At 34.8% G+C, this 21875-nt stretch overlaps 1 protein-coding gene across 1 annotated transcript; it reads right to left on the bottom strand.

Annotated features, from left to right (window-relative positions):
• Positions 1–6268: 6268 nt before the first annotated feature.
• Positions 6269–21477, bottom strand: LOC112595106 (homeotic protein female sterile-like). Its single transcript, XM_025340196.1, has 3 exons — positions 20964–21477; positions 8202–8809; positions 6269–7686 (listed from the first exon to the last, which is right to left on the bottom strand). Exons 2-3 carry the CDS (start codon positions 8799–8801, stop codon positions 6367–6369), a joined length of 1920 nt encoding a protein of 639 aa, XP_025195981.1. The 5' UTR covers positions 8802–8809; positions 20964–21477; the 3' UTR covers positions 6269–6366.
• Positions 21478–21875: the final 398 nt, after the last annotated feature.

Raw genomic sequence — 21875 nt, forward strand, 5'->3', positions numbered from 1 at the left:
TTATAATACATAAACAATTATATTTTCACCTTTCAATACGTGAAGGTATCAATAATTAAATTGTGAATTATTACAATACAAAATTTATTATTTTCAAATATGAATCATGACAATATCGTTATGATTTTTGTATTTTTATTAAAAAATTAACGAAACTATAAATCGTTCACGTTTGTATTATGATCATTAAACATAATATGGCTCAATATATACAGTTCATACGGCTTGTTCGTGAAAAATTAAACGCGTTCTTTTCAAATCCTTTATAAACCTTGATTGTTATAGTTATGATAAGTAAAAATTATAGTTTTAGTTATAACGCTTAAAAATTAACTTATGAAGCGCATTCCTTCAAATTTATATTTTAATCTTGTGTTTTTAATTATCGTAATATGATATTATGTGAATACGGCACATAGATATTATTGTACAATGTACAATAGGTAAAAGTCGGTATTAGCTAACGAAAGAGGTCGTTATAAAATTATACCTGTAGGTACTGGTGGAAAGATGAATTCCAGCCGACTAAAAAATGTTAACGTTATACTAATATTATTTGGATAGGCACCCACTATCGAATAGCGGTGAACAATGATAACTTCGTAGGTTGATCGGCGCGGTACGACCGCAACGCGTCTGCCGCAAAAACGTGTTTGTAATCTGGGGAGATTGCAAAAAGTCGTATTCGCGCAGCGGTCACATTAATAATATATAACGGGATATTTTTGCACAAAACAATACCCTCTTCACCCACCCACCAACCCAAAATCCCACGCCGGTCTCGCCATAAAACGAGACGCCGAAAATGCATAGGTATAGCGGATTTGTCGAAACCGGCTGCTGAAAACCTGAGGCCACGCGGGGTCGCACTTAGTCCGAAGCGAAACGACTATTTACTAATAATGAGGGGGGCCAACGCTCATCGCCGCGTACTGTAAAATAATAATAATAATAATAATTTAATATGAGGTGTAGAACAGTTTATGGTATAAACCTGTAGACAATAGTGTCGCCCGGTAATACCCAAAAGAGCGCTGCAAATTGTCTGTTTTATTAGATAGCCGAAAAAGCGCAAAATTTAATTTAAAAAAGAACGATAAAATCGCAAAAATAAATTGTATTTTATTACTCGATATAATATTGTATCTGATGCACAATATAAGTTTCAGTTAAAAAAAAAAATAGACGCTTATTACAAAATTTAATTCTCATATTTAGTGTATTTTTTATTTCAAAAATTATACACTGATCGAATTCAGTCGAAATTTTAATTTATTACATTGCATTTTTCTCAACAAGTAATTATGATAACGATTGATTGTCATTAATAAGTAACTATACCGGTGTATAATACATAATATACAATATGAACAGCATGAACTTACATCAAATTGGGTTTTAAATAACTTAGCTATATAATTTTATTAAAAATTATGACAGGTATCCACCACACCTCTGGATCGAGTCACCTTCGAACGAGCCAAGGACTATCAATTGTTCAAAATCATACCAACGTCGCTTAAAAGATCAATTTTACAATCCACACCCATGAATTTAAAATTTTATTGAAGTAATTAAATAACACCAAGTAGAAGTATACTTAGAGTTAAAATAAATTGGACAAAAAAATTGATTCGTGCTTATGGGTTAAAAAGATATTTATTTTTTGCGCTTATTGGGTACAAAAAATAAATTATTTTATTTATATAAAAAGATCGATAAAATTGAAGCTAATATTTTTTCACGTCAATAATAACCTCGAACAACATACATTTTTTTCAAACTAAAGAAATCGTCTGTTGTGTTTTTGATTATCCATTAATTATAATATTTTTTGATATTCTACACTCTACGCCATTATCTACTGTGGTAACGTAGTGTGTGTCACCTCATCCATTGCAACAGTCAATAGTCAGTTGTATACATATAATTTTCTTAATTTTTTAATTTTTCCGTTAGGTAAATAAACGAAACACCTGAAAAGTAACCGTCCCTATTGTTCACATAATTCATGCAAAGAATTTTAATAATTTAGTAACATAATCAAAAGGAATGGCAATGATATTATAATTTACTTTAAGTTCAAAAGTTAATTTGTTTAAGTTTTTAACTTGACAAATTTCCTTGACAATAACTTAACTAATAAATCTGAGTGGAGCGAAGCGTCATGCAATGAGTTTATTGATTTTACAATGATGTGATGTGCTTTGTGTGTGTGTGTGTGTGTGTGTGTGTGTGTGTGTGTGTGTGTCTATAAAATATAAATACAATTAATCGAAAAGTTTAATCATTTTCTAAACAATAAAATACATTTTAAGATATTTTGACTCTTTTTAAACTTTTTACGTATAATAATTTTAAAATTAAATTTTTATTTTAATAGATGCCAATAAAAAATTATTCTAAAAATAGAAGTAATTATTTCAAGGTTTCTCATAATTTGTTCATTTACCAATTAAATATGTTAAATTAAAAAAGTTATATGGTTAAACTATGATCAATGATATTCGTTATTTTATAATAGTTAAAATCATTACCTATACGTGGAGATAAGTATAAAACTTTTATAAACGCGTAATATACGCTGAAAACAAAAACAACGCCCTAAACTGTCAATTGTTATAAAAGTTTACCTTTTATCTCGATAAAAAATAAAATATTAATCGACTTTATAAACATATATATTGGTTTTTCAAAACTATTCCGATAGTTGAAATTTCATTATTTAATTATTCGTGGTCTCGTGTTTTTTTGATCGAATTTTCGCCAATCGCCAGTTAATCTAACGATCGATCTCGAATACATCTGCATTAGTAGATATACTTGAAACTTGTATTAGGTGAACACTACAATCACTGATTTGACGTCTTACTAAATCAACTAAAACCTAAGAGTACAAAATACTTATATTTTATATTATACAACTTATTTAAAAAACATATGTATTAGGCTATTGGCCAATAAACTCAATAGTTTGCAAGACATAGCTAATGTGCAAGTGGGTTTCAATCCACACTATCGAAAAGATTTGTACATCGATATCAAAATAATTATAGTCTATAGATATATTTTCATCTAAAAGCATAAATAGGTGTATAACATTCGATGAATTATGTATAAGCTATTAAAAAATGATTATTCATGTTTATTTCGTTTAATGCCTACCTATAATAATGTTTATATATTATAGAAGCACATTATTAAATTTGATCAATCCATTGAATTCGATGATTGCGTATTTTTTATTTTTTTTTTTTTTTTGCACCAATTGAGAACATTCGTTGTAGTTGTTAATCGAATATTTGTGTCGTATGAAACCAGTTATATAGACTCGTACGCCAGTTATACCTGCAGCCAGTTGGATTATAATATTATATTTGTTTGGAGTATAGATAGGTATTTTTGTTACTCAAAAACAAACCAACGACGACGTTTCCTAATAATAAAAATAATAATACGAGTAGTCACTCGCGTGGATGTCGAAATAAATTGACGGAAATTTATGGAAAAATAAATTCACTGTACAGTGCGTAATATTGCCATAGACATTATACAAACCTCATAAGTCGGCTCTGCCTATATCACTAATATGTTATGTGACGTAATAAACCGAGATCGATATCACGATTTTGTTGACTAAGTGAACGATACAAAGCGTGCACAGTTATGTGGAGTTATTATACAAGTCCAACAATTAAGTTCCCTTTAATAACACAGAAATTCAAAATCTGAATTTTTGTAAGTTTCAAATATATCCCTACCTAAAAAATTAAAAACTATTTTATTTTTTTAACTTGATAGATTTTTTACACTCAAGGAGTTAGAAAAACAGAAAATTATGTCAACGAGGCATCACAGCAGAACGCTCTTTAAGTGATACAAAAAAATTCAATAATTTAAAATTAATAATCTTCATGCATAATTAAGTCTTAACAACTGATTTTGAATAACTGTATTGTTACAAAGAACCACAAACGTATACTTAGAGAATCGTTCAACATAATATTGTGTATTTCATAACATGATACCAATCCAATTTGAATTCACATGACCAATCTATGAGTAGTGTTGTACAATTTATGATGTATACAGTTGTACGCGGAGAACGCGGAAACCGTGTCAAACCATTTAAACAATATAATACTCGTACTTTTAAAACGTCTCCCGACAGTATTTAAATTTTAAACGACCTCGGTCGAGGGGCAAACCGAACATAAAATTTAAAAGTAAAAAAAAAAAACGGCAAGACAAAACAACGGCGATATTCGATGAGACCCGTTAAAACGGGTTTTTTTTTTATAATAATATGTTCGCAAGTCTATGCCATTATTATTATTATTATTATTACTACTACTACACTACGCGTGACAGTGTAGTTAGCAAACGTGAGCGGACACGAACAAGTCGGTCGGCGTTGTAGGGGTGGCTGGAGGAGGGACAAGGGAAATGGCGATGTCGAAAAACTGTACACTCGGTCGTATATAATGTGTAAATAGATATAATAATATAAAAAAATAATATGAAATTCATTTTTTTCTCTCGTACTGCACAATAATACAATCAAGTTTAATGATATATTATATAATATATTATATTTATGTATATATATTATATATTACAATAATATGGATATTTTTTATAATAAAATAATAATAATAATTAAAATAATAATATATAGATAGTAGAAAACAATAACAATCTTATATTATGTAATAATAATATTATGTACAGGTTGTTAAATCATACGCACGTTATAGGTACGTCATATTATAAAACATAAACTTTTGCATTGTACAAGTTTAAAAAATAAAAACTTACGATTATTATAAATAATTTATTACAGAATAAGTTTCATTACGATGAATAACATAAATAAAAATCATAATATTATAGTGATCGTACAAATAAATTAATAAATAAATATTATTATATTGTAATATTCTTAGACAATAAAACGCGAGTACGCGCATATAATATAATATTGTATAAGCATGTATTATATTATATAGTATTCAATATTGTGATGCAAATGCACAACAATATATCAATATATTGAAATAGTATGCCTTTCTTCGCTGTATTATCTATCATATTAATCGTACAATTACTGAAATATCAAATATCAACTATTTTATTGTGCCGACGTTTTTCGGCACGTAAAAATACACCAAAAACACAAAAACCGAACAAAAGCAATATACGATTAAACGTTTATCACAGATAAATTTTATTCGGCATCAAGACCGTGTGAGATGAAGGTGAACGGAGTGGCTCCAAAAATTCGGAAGCATGGGCTTTCGAAGTATTTTTTTTTCAATTTTATTTAGTTTTCCGACATTATGTTTTAGAAATGCTTTATAGATTTTTACCGTTCTATAGTCAAATCTCGACCCGGTTACCAACACCTCACCGTAACAAATATTTCTGAAAATCTCGTCAATGATATTATATAACCGACGACTGCGGTGAAAAGAACGTTTTGTTTTGCATTATTGGTATTACACCACAGGTCACGGTTTATGATACGGTACACGTCTATGAAATAATATTTTAGCTAAAGCAACGTTCTCGCCTAAACCCCGTTCGTTTGAATGTTTTTGGCGTAACGTATTAAATATATTTATACTTTATACACACACACACACCTATATAATATGCATAGATATTATATATAGTGTACGTACAGGGCGATTCTCTCAACACGGTTATCGTTCACGTGTAGTACAAATAGAATTCGTGTTGCGTTCCACCGTTATGGATAACCACCACGGCGTTCGGTGCGAGAATCGCCCCCTACGTATTTAATATGTTATTGTTACAAGATTATTTACACTTAAAATTAATCTGACGAACGCCATTGATGAGCGAAAAAAGTAAACTTTAAATTTGCTGTTTACGATTTTACTCACCCCCCTCCAAGTAACCCCCGTCCATGTAATTGTTTGCGCCTGTGCTGGTCAATACTAATTACTCAATCAAATGTACGCTCGTCGTTAAAAAAAAAAAAAACAACAATAATTTTATTATTTCGAGTTTGATAATAACAATAATAACATCATAATATTATTATCTATTTTATAGTAATATAAAAGACATTCGGTGGGCGACGAAAACGTGTACGAATGATTTATGAAACATTGTCAAAACTACCAGATTTTAATAATAATAATAATATAATGATGATAATAATAATAATAATAATAATAATAATAAAAATAATAATGATAAAAAAAAAAAAATGTATAATAAAAAATAATAATTTATCTATGAATTCGCGTGCGAACGTATAACAATATTACAAATACCTGTGAATCGCAATAACGAATATAATAACTATCCGTCGTGAACGGCCGTCATCGCAGCGGATCAGTTGACCGCAACGGTAGTGGACTGGGCCGGGGCCGCGGTGGCCGACTTTCTGGACGACAGCATGTTCTTGAGACTGGCCACCTCGGACGCCAGCCGGGCCACCTCGGACTTGAGCCTGGTGTCGTCGGCGGCGGCCGTCGGGGCGGTCGCGTGCACGGCACCGTCGGCCGGTTCGCCGCTCATCGTGACCGCGGCCGGCGACTGCATGGCGGCGGCGCGGGGCGCGGCCACCGAGGCGCCGGTGGGGCAAGCGGCCACCGCGGCGGACGACGGCCGGACGCCCCATTCGACGCCCAGGCTGATGCCGGAGTCGCGCTCGTCGCTGCTGCCCTCCGCGTCCCACGGCGGACTGGCCCGGCTGCTTCCCGGCTCCTGCTTGATGGCCTGCAGCGATAGCAGCGCCGTGGCCGCCACGTCCTTGTCGCCCAAGTGCGTCTTGTGGCGGAGCTTGTGCGGCAGACAGTTGCCGCCGCCGTTGCCTGCGCCGCCGCCGTTCACGATGGCCGCGATGTTGTTGCCGTTCACGCCGCCGATGATTCCCGCGTTGTTGTCGTTGGCGTGCACCATGGAAACGCTGTTGTTGCCGTTCAGGACGGCGATCGGCACTCCTCCGCCGACGCCGCTGGTCATCATGGCCATCATGCCGTTGCCGTTAAAATGGTGTCGGTGCCGGTGCTGAAGGTGATGACTGCCGTTGCTGTTGTTGTTGCTGCTGCTGCTATTGTTGTTGCCGTTCCCGACTAACGTGCCGCCCGGTCCGACGACTCCGCCGGCCGCCGCGGCAGCGGCCGCGGCCACGAACGCTAGAGATATGGGCACGCAGGACGACGAAGTGTCGTCGCCACTGCCGCTGCTCAGCTCGTACGGGGACTGCGGCCGGCGGCTGAGGTTCAGTACGCTGTTGGCGGCCGCTTCGAACGACGGCGGCTGCAGTGGCGGCAGGACGGGTGCGAACGGGTACGGCGGGTACCCGGCTTGAGCCGCGGCGGCCACGGCTGCGGCGGCCACGGACATCGGTAGACCATTGACGCCGTTCGAACGGTCGCCCTGTTGCTGTTGCTGCTGCTGCTGTTGCTGTTGCTGCTGTTGGAGTTGGTGTTGGTCGACGGGACTACCGCAGTCGGACTGTGCGCCGCCGTAGTACGAGCCGTTCATTTTGGGCGTGGTCGACTGGACGGGTTGGTGGATGACTGACGTGGGTATGGGACCTGACCCGTTCTGCGAGTAACCCACCGACGAAGACGACGATGACGTGGACAGTTTCGGGCGTTTCGTGATGCTCAACACTTGTTCGTTTGTCGGCAGAGAAGCCATAACCTGAGGGTGGGGCAAAAGAAAAACCGACGTTAGTCTTAGTATACCAATTTGATGTGGTCTATCTCAATGCGCAAGTAGCGGATTTTTATTAAGTGAAGAATTCATATCATAGTTGATTTATGGATTGTTCGGAATCTTTCGTTAACATTTAAATGTATTGTGCACCATTAACTTAATATTCGTTTATGCAGATCGGTCGTCCGATTGTGGCACATTATATGTATTAGATAAAATGGATTTCAATAAGTTCAGAGAGAAAACACGACCTAAAACCTAGGAAGTACATCACCTCATCGGGCTTATCGGAAAAAAATTGTTTGGATAACAAGCAGCGCTATATTACTATTCAAACTTTGACTATCGTAATGTACCCCCCCCCCCCGCTCCACATATTATGTATTTACATTTCTGATATAATTGTATAACGCGATCAGATTTGAGCAAATCTCTCATAAAACGATTTTTAATAACCAACATTAAATAACGCATTCTATTGACGCTGTTCAAATCATTACCTGTTCAACGCTGACCACAGCTTCGCCACTAATGCCAAACTTGTCCTTAATGGCAGAGAGTTGAGCCTTGAGCACGTGATTCTCCTTGCTCAGCTCGACCACTCGCTGCTCGAGGATCATGTCGTTGAACCTCCTTTTTTCACGGGATCGCTTGGCCGCTTCATTGTTCCGCCGCCTCCGGTCCCAGTAGCTTTCGTCCTTCTTGTTATCTGGTATGAATTCACGCTGTTTACGCTGCGCAAAGAACTCCTTGTGCTGCAGGTGCGCTGTCAGGTCGAATCCAGGTGGGTATGGTTCACCAGGACCTGGTGATTCCGGTCCAGGTGATACCGAATCATCGTACCTCATACTCCCTGGACCACCCGACTGTTCCATGTCACTACAGTACTGCGGCATGACTCCGCCACTGTTTTGCTGCTGTTGTTGGCGTTGCAAATGGATTTGGTGAAGTTGTTGTTGCTGTTGCTGATGAAGTTTCTGTTGCTGTTGTTGGTGATGGTGCTGCTGTTGCTGTTGTTGCTGATGCTGGTTTGGCTGTTGTAGTTGTTGTGGCTGAGTTTTCTGTTGATGATGATAACTGCTAGCCGTGTCCGCTACCATTTCTCAATCTAAAAAAAAAAAAAAAACACATACGTGAATATAAGTTTCACACCGTAAATATATAATTATTAATTACATATATTATATTATATTAAGTCGACGTAATTCTCTGAGTCAGATAAAATTCTAAAACAAATTCCTTAAAACTACCTAGACAAATTAAAAGCAACTTATGATGCAGATTATATTGAGGTCAAAAAACCTTTTCTCGTATTGCATGTGTTTCACTATAATATAGTTTGTTAAGAAGTTTAATCTTGAGGGAAGTTCGCATTTGGATGAAAAATGAGTAGATCGATAAAAATAAATCAATTGTTGGCGTTATCCGAGTACACTAACTTAACCTTGGCAACGCGTAATTCGTGAAAACATTCAAACCAGCTATTCCCGTGAAATTATTAGGGCTACATATCAGGGGAGGGATTTAATGCAGTAAAAATAAACGACGTTGAAGACGGTTCAGGAAAATCTGTGACGTATATATATTTAATATTTTGTATTATACTATACGATTGGTTATATCGGAACACGCGCAATGTATAACCAACCTTGAAAAAAACGTTAATACAACGACAGTAGGGAATTCCAAAGCTATTATTTCGCAACAGACACGTGCCGTGGTCAAAAATTACTACATACTCCCTCCCCTCCCTTCATCCACCTACAATAGACATACTCACGAGGAGGCGTCGGAAAAGTCCCCTCCACCGATCATTGGAATCCAAGAATATACGGTCAAACGGAATCAAAAAATTTTATATCTGCGATTTTTATAATAATTATTATTTATTACATACCAGTGATGTTACTGCTACACGACCGATATGAACACATTCGCATTACCAATAGATATTAGTGATATTACATATTATTAATAAATATGTTGTAGAGCTAACTTCTATATGGCCATCGAGTTATAACACAATAATAAGTAATAACACGTATATCATAATTGTATAAGTACACAATATTATATAAATCGCCGTACCGGCCAAGGACAACAAGATCGAGGAAATACAATAATAATATAAACCGAGCAAGGTCACCCGTAACGATATCCGACGATGTCTTAACACTGGTTCCGTTCAGCGAATATTTTTTCCATATTTACACGGTATCACACAAGTGGTGTTATTTTATATAATACCCGGTGTAGTAAAAGGTATAGATAAAGGTAGCTTTGCAGCAGCATGCGCGTGGCTAACCCGTTTAGTAAAAAGCGAATGGATTGCTCGATTAAAATTGCCGTGGTTACATTCGACTAATTATATAATATTATTATTTATTAATTTAACCTTTTGAAAATAATATCGTCGAGGTGAATGCCGTTCGTATAGATTGTTGTGGCATATGTTACGTATCCAACTGGTACTAGCCCGACGATAAGTGATCCTAGGATCGACCAAAGCCAAAATGTATAACCGATTACGATCGAAACTTGTCAGCTGTGTCATGAACATAGCTTTAATTCAATATATATAATATGATGTATTTTGTATTAATTAATCCTGAATAAAACGGCTTTATTTTTCCATAACAAATACTGCAAAATAATATAATTTAATAGAAATAATGATATTGAATACTGAACGTGAGGCCATTCACATGTATATACGGTTATATAACAGCCCCCACTTAGTAGAGTGTTTACGCGATATTGTCAAGTGCAGAGTACCTACATATTATTTTAAAAGTATAAAATCGTATATAAATGTATGATAAATAGTATGGCAACTGTTTATAAACAGAAGAGTGTTCATCACCACTATCAAAATAGTAATGTGATTTCCAAATAATTATTCTTTTCCATAAAATTGTAGATATTGATTCCATTTCGGAATATGAATACTGCCTGAAATAAAGTGTAGAGAATTTAGAAAATAAGATTGTGATCGCGTCCAAACATCAAATTCGCAAACATTTCATGTATGTACAATGCAATAATAATATTGTAGGTACCGAATATTGAAATTAATTAACTAAAAGACTTTCCTTAACAATGGCTATCGTTAAGTCGGCACAACGTCGAGTATATAAATATTATAATATTGACGGAGATAATATTACAGTAATGATAAGTGATTATTATAAACTATTAAAAATGATCGTTGATATGTCTACATTCTACATTACTATCGGCCGTGATCATCCCGAATAAATGGATAGTAGGTAGGGTACTCGGTAAGTACGTGCACGTCATACTATGATGACATTATATGATAATTTGTGGACCTCATCGGCAGTCGTTCAATTCGTCGTACAACTCATCACTCGGGCTTACACATATTATTATTATCGTAATTTGTTCGTACATAATAATATTGTAGCGTCGGCGGAGAAAAATACGGTAGAGCAGTAAGTTGTCGTCATCGTTATCCAAGTCGAGTGTTGTCACCGTTTTGTAATACGCGACGTTATTATTACAAAAAAATATTATTTCGCTAATGTACTAGAATTTTTTTTTTATCGTAATTTTCCTATCCCTCGTCTCGTGTTTTTCCCGAAACGTTTTTGTTTCAGTTGACGCACGAGACTATGCATAAATGCAGCCTCATAAATGAACACACCGAATTATTATAAGCATACTCAATAATAATAACGTCGATAATAACAGTGTCTCGTCGCTTTTAATACTATTAAAGGACGTTTTATGCAAATAGCCCATGCCGTACCCGTTGGCGGACTGGCAATCGCAATTTTACTTTTACATTAAAGGCAATCTGTTTATGAGCGTGGTACACGGATTTTATCCACAGGGTTTCGGAGACAATCTAAAAGTATTAAAGTTCTTTACAAGTATTCAACTTAATTAGTTTATTTAAGCTTAAAAGTTTTATCCTGACATTGGCCCGTGGAGATAACGTTTTTTTAACCACTATTGTTCTCTAACCTAAGTTTGACTACACAAAATAATCATTGATCACATAATATAATATTTAATTAATCATTTACATTCCCATATCAAGGACATATAAGGTATTAAATTATAATTATTTATAAATGGTGTATGTTTTTCTAAATCAAACATTAATTTGATATAATATGTAATATAATTTACACTTGATAAATAACATTTTTAATATTACTATATTATATCTACATATTAAAGCCTTAAAAAAAAATTTTGATGTAAATAAATACGTACAATAATCTCTCATAAATTTATATTTTCCTTATTGAGCAGCTAGCTTATGAAGAAGGTAGGGAATTAATATTACGTATTTAAAATGGAATTTATTATGCTTACAAATTATGATAACCAGATATTAATATTACAATCAAGTTCGCCTAAAAATTTAAAAAAGTTCTACACTTATGAATTTGGTAATGATGGCACCTGGTCCTCGTTATAAAACTGCAATTATGTTATTACACATAAAAATACTTAACATCAGAATCATATTATTAAAGTGTTATGATAATAATATCGACATCACAATAACGATGTTGTAACGAGCGTGTGGACGTCGACCCCGCGGCGAGCGACGGGTTACGGTTGTGTCTTATCACTGTATTAATAATATATTATTGCTATTGATAAACAACTGCAGCTACCGTCTTGCGCAATCAAACAGTTTTTTAATTTCCCTTTTTCTGTCTTCACCCTTCCGACGACGATATAAACATTATAAACAGCAAAGGACGCACACAATAATAATACAATATATTTTATAATCATTGTTGATTTGTATTTTATTAACAGACCGATTAAATCAACGGGTACGTGGATATTGTCTGTTCCAAGAAAACACTAAAAGGTACACAGGCACACAACGCAAGTACACCGGCTAATGATAATAATAACGATAACGATAATAACGTAGGTACGTCTGACAAAGTCGGGTCATTTATACGTAGGTAAAGTAGGTAACTATACAACGAATAAAATATACTCTATATCGCGGCGATCAGATCATCGATATATTGTGTGTAATAATATTTGTGGAGCAACTGAAAGAAAAAACAAATGCAATCGTTGCGGTATTCAATCGAAATCGGGTGGGGCAAAATGGCGATACATAATATTATACACACAATGAAACGCATTACGCGGGTTTATGTAATAATATCATGCACGCACGCATTATTATGCTTGTATACGTTTTGAAATCGTCCGATGACATTGTGCGCGAATTTTACGCGTCGTAAAAACCTCAACGGCCTTGGACGTGTTACACACGACTCGGGTTGAGCAAAAAGCAATGTGTGTGTGTGTGTGTGTGTGTATGTGAGAGAGAAAAATTAAATAAATAAACGAAATAAAATAAAATAAAAATATATACACTGCCAAACGTCGCCGCCGCCAAGCAAAAGTGCTCGGCGCGTATACATATATTATTACTATTATAATATTTTTATTATTATGAGATAATCGTCGTCGTGTTGGGCGTGCTGTTGTTTTTTCATAATTTCGCGCGCGCTGAAGATAATACGCGATCGTATAATATAATAATACGATGATCATTGTGTGGGATCTTGTAGGCCAACTCGCTCCGACCGTCTTGGCCTTCACCTTCAAGGTGAAGTTTATGCATTATATATTGTTACCTACGTTGTACGAAACGATTTTCATACAAAATTTTTGCCAATGTTAGGACCGAGATTGATTTTGGGTTGTTTTTTTCATCCTCGACGATTTTTGATTCGTTTCGTTTTATCGTTATATTATCGTATATAATATAATATATAAATATTATAATTTTGCATAAGGCAAATTAATCGTTATAATACGCCCGTGTCATAATACTACGTGTTGTCGACGCGCTCAATTGTTATTTAACAGTGTGCAGTCGTCGCAGACCAGTTATTTGTGTTTATCATATTAAACTGTATATATATATCTACATACACATGCAGTTTTTTTCATTTTTAGCTCTGCGAATATTTTTATGCGCCGGCCTTTGGCACATAGTCGTCCTCTTGGCCCCCGAACCCGTGCGTCGTGTGTACGGACGATTTCGCTTGCGCACCGATCCGCGTGAACAATACGACCCCCACTACCGAGCCCGACGAAAACCCTAATCACCGGATGGCGGATACCTATTACGTGCCCTACCGTGTCGTTAATTAGTTCGTTGTGTTGTTTTATTTGATCGCATTATCTTGGTACACATATTTAGAAGAACTCGGTTAGAGGTCAGCGAGTGTAACCTTTTATATTTTAACCATTATATCAACAGTGTAAACGATGGCCGTTTGATCACTGTAATCACACGACGACAAGTTGGATATTTTTCGACTTGAAGCCATCACTGGTAACATAATATGCACTGAAAAAATAATCACAGCGTTTTTGTTCTTTTCTAGCATTAGGGAAGTGCTAAACAATAACAAAAAATGTTTAAAAAGTGGTTAAAAATATTGAATATCGTTTGGGTGGTGGGTAGTTTTTAGGTTGCTTATGGACTCGTTCGCCAACTCGTCGGCATGAACAATATATTAGTTGTGCATAGATTTTTATTTTAACGCTGCATAACATATTATCATTACAATACTATTATCGGCATTACGTAACGCACGGTAGGTCTGCCGATATAAACATTGACCTTAAACGCGGCGTTACGCAGATATTCGATTGCAGTATAATAATAATATAATCGTAGTGGTCTGGTCATGTTGCGCGTGGTATAATGATTTTGTATGACGCGCAACCAGAGTACAGTCGGGTTTCCATGACTATTACCATATCGTAGAGTTAAATAATAGCGTTTAAACCAAAATTTTGTAACCTACGTATTTAGATAACGTACGGAATACACGTATTAGTACAATTACACTGTTACTGTACTCGGCGTATGGTCTACACGGTCTGTGTGGTCTGTGCTCAAAATTTACTTCGAATTAGTCAAATTTAGAAAGATTTTTTTAATAAGACTACGATTACAATAGCCATTAATAATCACTTATCAATTCACTCGGTGAAGTAGTTAAATATTTCTATTCGGTAATAGTAACGCGTGTTAACACGGTTTTTACAGAAAACACGATGGTGACAGTGTAATAGTAGCTACTCTAAGTATAGTGGATTCTCTGCATAAATACATAATAATACACCCAATGATCGTTTTGTGTCGCTACAATTAATATAATAATCTTACCATCGTTTTGATCCCGTTATCGTCGAATTATTCGTATAATGTGGCACGAGATTGGACCGGTTAAAACGACCGCAGTAATAGTCATAATATTATAGTGTTATTAAATCAAACGCAGTGGCGAATGTGCATACCTATTATATGCGTTACAATAAGACGCCTAATAATGCGACGGAGGAAGACGAAATGTAACAAAAAAAAAAAAAAACCGGAACGAGACGGCGGCCGTTCCGTTCTATTTCCGCGCTCCGATTCTCGACGTGCTCTACTATGCATTATTATGCGTACCTATATATTATTATTGTTATAATACCCATAACATTCATCGATTCAATTTAGCGCCGGACTACTTCCGGACTCGTCGTTCGGAAGTGATGTTGATCGTCATACGCATAACCGGGCTTTCCGCCCAAATCGAGCCTCTTGTTAGGTACACGTGAGTAGCATGAGTGGCCACTCGACCCAAGCACGAGTGCATGCAATCATTTTGCAACCGGTTCGAAACAGCGAAAACGTTTAACGGGAAAACTTAAATGCGAGTCTGCCACTAACTTATTGCACACGGAAATTCAATTATAACGTATAATGTTTGCAATACTGTCCGGATCTATTTATAGATATATTTACACTTGGTAAAATATTATTAATAAATGTCGTTTAATTAATTTTTCTTCTCTTCGCTATTTGTTTTTATTAATTTTTCCCACTACGGAGTTGACAACAACTTGTTTAACCGTGCATTCAACTACGCCACAGTGATTTAATATACTATGGAAATTTTATGCAAGTTAATCGTAGGTAAACATGCCACTTGTGAATTCTGTACGATTATATTCATATTTACTTGCGACCTACAGCAAGAATTTCGTATGATTTAAATCGATGGTTTCCTGTCCTAAACATGATTTAAATTCTTTTGGGTTATATGGCGACAATTGAGCGATCAGGCCCTCAATTATGACTAATCACGAGACATGCACTTCGATTTTCAAAATGTGACCAAATTATGTTCCGAAATCATAGTCAGCACAACAATATTTATTTGTACCTACTACAGAATACAACAGATGCCTGTCACTCGGCATAAACGTTGGTTTATTTTTTACACATTAGCTATTTCTTATTTACTCTGTTGTGTTTATTTGATCAGTTTACATAATACGTCGATACAAATATTGGGTAAAAATGTATTTTTTTTTCTGGTAATAATATTATAAATTCATTATTTATTTAAATAACCCAAACATTATTATTATTATTATTATTTTTATTCTATATTGTTTACGCTTTGAAATGTGTAAATAAATATACAATTATATTTTTCTTTCTACGTGAATCCTATGAATGTTATAATATTAAAGCAGCATTGTCCGCCACAATGGCAACACGGCACCGCGAAATTATAATAATTACGTTTTGTGATCGTACAACATCTATCGGTATAGAACGTTCCCAATAACCTTCAACGGGGTCTATAAAAACATAAAACACTCTATCCGAACATTACATACCCACCTGTATGAGTATCATAATATAAACATTACAGCCGCGCGAATTGTTTGTGTAAATATATTTTAATATTATAGGCTATCGAGTATTCTATTTTTGTCACGGTTTACTCGAACATGCGATAATTACGAAGGAATTTTCATGACATAATTACATCGGAATAATAATTGCGTCGAAGTTTTCAAGTGGAATCGAACAGATAAAAATAATAATAATAAATGTTTCGGAAAACGTTTGGTACGAATAGAAAATCTCGCGGAAGTCTATGTTCGTAAAACCCGTGCCCTATATATTATATTATTGATAATGTTAGATCATTCATAACTCGTATGAGTACCTACGTGTATTACTTTTTAAATATTATATAATAAAAGTTCTCTACCTTCTTACCTAGCTATTAGATTTGTTTTCTCGTCGTTTGACACTACCAATGCGTTATCAATTACCACTACCGTTTATCGTGTGAATGGGTTGATATCATATTTATATACCCCATAGACAATATGTGAATAGATGTCCATTATGTCTATCATCTACATTTTACTCGTAATGTGATTGGATTTTAAGAAGCTGAAGTTATCATGTCACCGCAACCATATTATAGTGCTGTTCGATGGTTCATCTCAGTTAGCCGCCGTTACGATCACAGTGCCTCACATGCATTTATTTTATCCATATTTACTTAAAAACAAGAATTATAGGTATGTCTGTACACCATTGATGTAGCACAACATGCATATAATTACTAAGATCCAACCCAAATGGAACAAAGAAAACAAAATCGAATGTAGGTAGGTCGTGGTAATGTGCGTAACTACTCGTATATTCAATATTTTGACGTCGCGGGTGTACCTATTCGTAGCGGCGGCGATGACCGACATAAAAATCGTTACAATAACGCGGTATTACGATACGATTAAATCGTTTCGCACTCAATATATAAATGGCCCGGATTCGCGGTGTTTTACCGTGACAGGAATTTTTTTTTTTCTAAACGCATTCACCGTCACTGTGTCAAATACCGACCGACGGTGGCGTGTATATAATATTATGTGTAATATATTTTTTATTATGTTATAAGTGTTATAACTTATAAATATTATATATTGTGTATTTGGAGCACCGTCTCGGCGGATTTCACCCCCGGGGGTAATGACCCGTAATAAACTATATTATTATTGTCATTATTTTTACAGGCATATTATTTATATATATATATATATATATATATATATATACATATATACATATTGCACGCGTATACGCTTTCCTAAATAATACACTGCAAGTACACGCGCAATGGGCTTATACATAAACAATAAACGTAAAACGATACATGATGTGTGACAGTAAAAATTATGAATAATTACACTATAGTAGTGGCCAGAAAACAGCGATCGAAAAGTAACACGCGAATATGGTGATAATGACCTACTGAAATAGTTATAGGCACTAGATAGTATAGGTATATTAATATACCCAAACATGAACGTTAGATAATAGATATAGTCGGATAAGAATCGACTAAACCAAAAATATCGATATTACATTTAGATTACGACCACAACCATGGTCGTGGAGGTAAAATATATCACGATGTATGACTATTATATGAGTTATACATACAGGTGGCGTGTGTTTTAATATTATAACAATAATAATAAGCTACACATTTTTTCCATCCACGTTTTAAATCGTCTATTTTAAATATTATGTATATACGTGATGTATACTGTATATTATATAAATATATACCATTGACATAATATTATGATCAATATTTTTGTTTCATGACTATTGGGAAGTTAAAAAAAATCTAAAATATCGTGTTATTTACTATTATAATGCTAATTTCAGTTGAGTATGTATTATGCGTTTTTATTTTATGCTGTTGACAAAAGCATCATGCAACTGAATAATTACTAATACGTGTTTGGCTAAAAAAAAATTGTCATCGTCCCGAGAGGACGCCAACATACTAGGTAATCATTTCGGTAAAGTACACAATACATTGGCCTTCCGACAATAAACCGTTTCTTTTTTAACTCTTTTTTAACTTTTTTTTAACTAATATCGATATATTTAAAAATAAAAACTATGCAGTAAAATAAGAGTCAGTAAAATAAAATACACACCCGTAAGATGAAGAATCAGAATATTTTATATTTTTTAAATGTGATATCATTGAAATCCGAAATTAAGGCGGTATAATGGTTAGTAGTGGTGGGTAGTGACTATTATAAATGATACCTACTGCTTATGGATTTCTTTGAGCAGAAAATATATGTCTATTGCACTCAGTCGTTCATTATAAATATGATATTTTTCACTAATTTTTAAAAGTAATTCATTTTTAACTATTCCTGCCGTTTAGCTCGAAAAAGATAAGTATTATAGAATTTGATAAAATTATAATACAATTATGAGCAATTATCGAAAAACACTCCAATTAGCTAATGTTGTATAACGACAGCAAACAACGGAACAACGAATACAGACATTCTGCAAATAATTCACTAGACTGATTATAAAAGCAATTAACGTTTTTGTTTTTATCATTTTTTGAGACATAGACTTAATGTTTTATTAATGAAATCATTTCAAATGTGTTTTTACAGCGTGTGAACTATAATATTACAACAATATTATATTTTTCTCATAGGCTAGTCTCATATTTTATTAACATACAACTTAATTTATACCTATAGATAAACCTAGTTGACGGGAATAATTTTAAATCCGTACCAAAAAATATATTTTGCAACAACATAACGCAAACAAAATTCAGAAACAAAGAACGTTTTTGTGTTGTAACAAATTTGAAGAATCCTATAAGCGCACATGATTAAAATCATGTTGATATAATATATACACTATAGATAATGTGTGTAATGGCAAACATGTAATTATTTTTCATATTACACTATCTTCACTATCTCTGAGTATGTTCTTCAAATCAATTGACCGTATTAAAATTCTTATATATAATACTAGTAAATACATAGACCGTATTCTTTAAAAAATTATATTTTCAACGTTCATTATGAATGCATCATTTTTATGCATTTTTGTTAAATAAATAATTTAATATCGTAGTATAGAAATACCGAGAAACTAGAGGAAACAAATTAGCATGTAGGTACGCGCAATATTTGGAAAACGCTGCAGAAAGACAAAACTAATGGCCCACAAATTGTTAGACGCCTTGTAAAGTTTAACGGCGTGCATAATATATACTTCGATTCATTGCGAAAATCGTTTTGGTCCACACGTTCATTATAAACAAAGTACACTGATTACTCCTTGGCAGCAACCTTGAACTATAATTGCATTACGACAAAAAGTACGATGAACCCAAATACACTGCAGATTTTGACTGAACACATAATATATTAAATTTGTGGTGGACTGAGTCATAATATTTATTACAGGACTATCGTATCTGTTGCAAAAATGTTTTTTAAATTTTTCAAGTACCTACCTACTTTGGTATGTTATAATTATAATATGTAATTACCTTTCTATTTATAAAACATTTAAAGCGATAAAAAAAAAAAAAAACTAGTAAGTTTATAGAATGAAGTGGACATTGTCTTATTCGACAAGATTACGAAAAAAACTATGTAAATCCATTCGTACATTAAATACATACTTAAATTAGTTTATAGTTATATTATATCTATAAATAATAATTATCGCCAAGTAATTTACAATAACATAAAATAATGTTTAAAAATGTATTAAAAAAAAAAAAAATTATATAATTACTAAAATTCTATAAAGTAAAAATAACCTTTTTAAATATTATAAATATTATAAAATTTGTGATAAACACACACTGTCTTACAATTATTGTATCATATTTGAAATGGAAAAATGTTATTTGAGATCACTACAAGACGACCTATATCACATCTCTAATATTTTATTTTATAAAATCATTAATTTACTCGCAATTATAGGTGAACGAAATAATTTATTTAAATCATTATAATATAAAAATACAAAGTTTTTGAGCATCATCTCATATTATTTGAACTGAATTTTTTTTATTACGATTTTGATTTTATTACGATTATTTTAACTTACGCGCAATATCATATAATAATTAAACGTAACTACGCGAGTACGTGGGCCATATAATTAATCAACGAGATGTTCTCATTTTACACGTGTCATAAACATATATTATAATATAATAATATAAAATATATCGAAAAACACCGACCCAGCTAGATCACGAGCTGTTGCAACAACGACAAGATGCTAATACTAAGTTGACAATAAGTATTGGTTACTAACATCTCGCGTATTGTTTCGGGCGCCGGAGATTTGAATGCTGGGGCAGTGACGACCGAGAGAACAGGGCGCGGGCAAGTGGTATTGGCACGAAGCGAAGGCACCGATTGCGCGACTGGAAGAGGAATTGCGAACGAAAAAAATTTTTTAAAGGATTTTAGCACCGACAATAGAGTCGGTTAGAATACATATAATTTAAAAATATTTTTCGGTGCCACAGAAGAGCAAAAAAATGATAAAACATTTTTGTAATACTCACGATTGGATTGTGTGCGGCACGCGGGCTGTCTGCGGCGTTCAGAACGGTGCGATATCCATGTGTTGTAGCGCTCGAACGCCCGTAGAAAAAATAAAATCGCGAAAACGTTAAAAAATTATTTTTCCTCGACCCGCCAATGAAACGGCCGCTGTTCACCGGTTTACGTTTTAATGTAAAATATTATAAAATATTTGAGTTCGACGTCAATAATAATCGTCAATCGTCGCAGTCGTCGCGTGTCGGAGACGGACAAATTAATAATACCAAATATCGTTTGATCAAAATAATATTATTATCATCGACCAGTAGTGCGGCAAACTAACACGCTCGCGAGTGCGGTGAATGCGATCGCAGATGAATAAATACACTGACGGACGGCACCGCGCGAAACGGAATGAAAAAACAACGATTGCGAAAAAAATAAATAAATAAAAAAATCAAATAACAGCGGTTCGCGTCGTGTCGCGACAGTACTTGCTGGACGGACGCGACGGAAGCGACTGCCGCCGGTTGCCGCGTCGCTGCCGCTGCGATTATATTATTACTATTACTATTACTATTACTACCATATCACTATAATATTATTATTATTATTACTACTATTACTATTACTATTACTATAATATATTATTATCGCTGTTGTAGTATGACGCCGCCTCCGCTCGTGTACGCGATGCACGGTGGTCGGCACGTCGGTGGGGAGACCCGCGAGCCCTCCCGCCAAACGGCTTCGCGCGGCCCCCACCGCAGCGAACCGCACGACTGAGACGACGGTGGTGGCGGTGGCGGCGGCGGCTGGTCGACGCGTGTCCGCGGCAGTACCCGCGCGGCTCGGCCCGTCGCCCGTCCGCGCGCTAATGATTGCTTTTAATTCGTTTGTAATCGTATTGTAATAATAATAATAATAATAAT

The sequence above is a fragment of the Melanaphis sacchari genome, unplaced genomic scaffold (genome assembly GCF_002803265.2).
Source record: "Melanaphis sacchari strain LSU unplaced genomic scaffold, SCAv2.0 Contig257_pilon_pilon, whole genome shotgun sequence".
Lineage (NCBI taxonomy): Eukaryota > Metazoa > Arthropoda > Insecta > Hemiptera > Aphididae > Melanaphis > Melanaphis sacchari.

Bases quoted from the DNA above. Each gene is read 5' to 3' on its own strand.
- LOC112595106 (XM_025340196.1), bottom strand. From the start codon at position 8,801: ATGGTAGCGGACACGGCTAGCAGTTATCATCATCAACAGAAAACTCAG. The intron at 7,687-8,201 runs GTAATGATTTGA...CCCCACCCTCAG, and splicing joins CTGTGGTCAGCGTTGAACAG to GTTATGGCTTCTCTGCCGAC.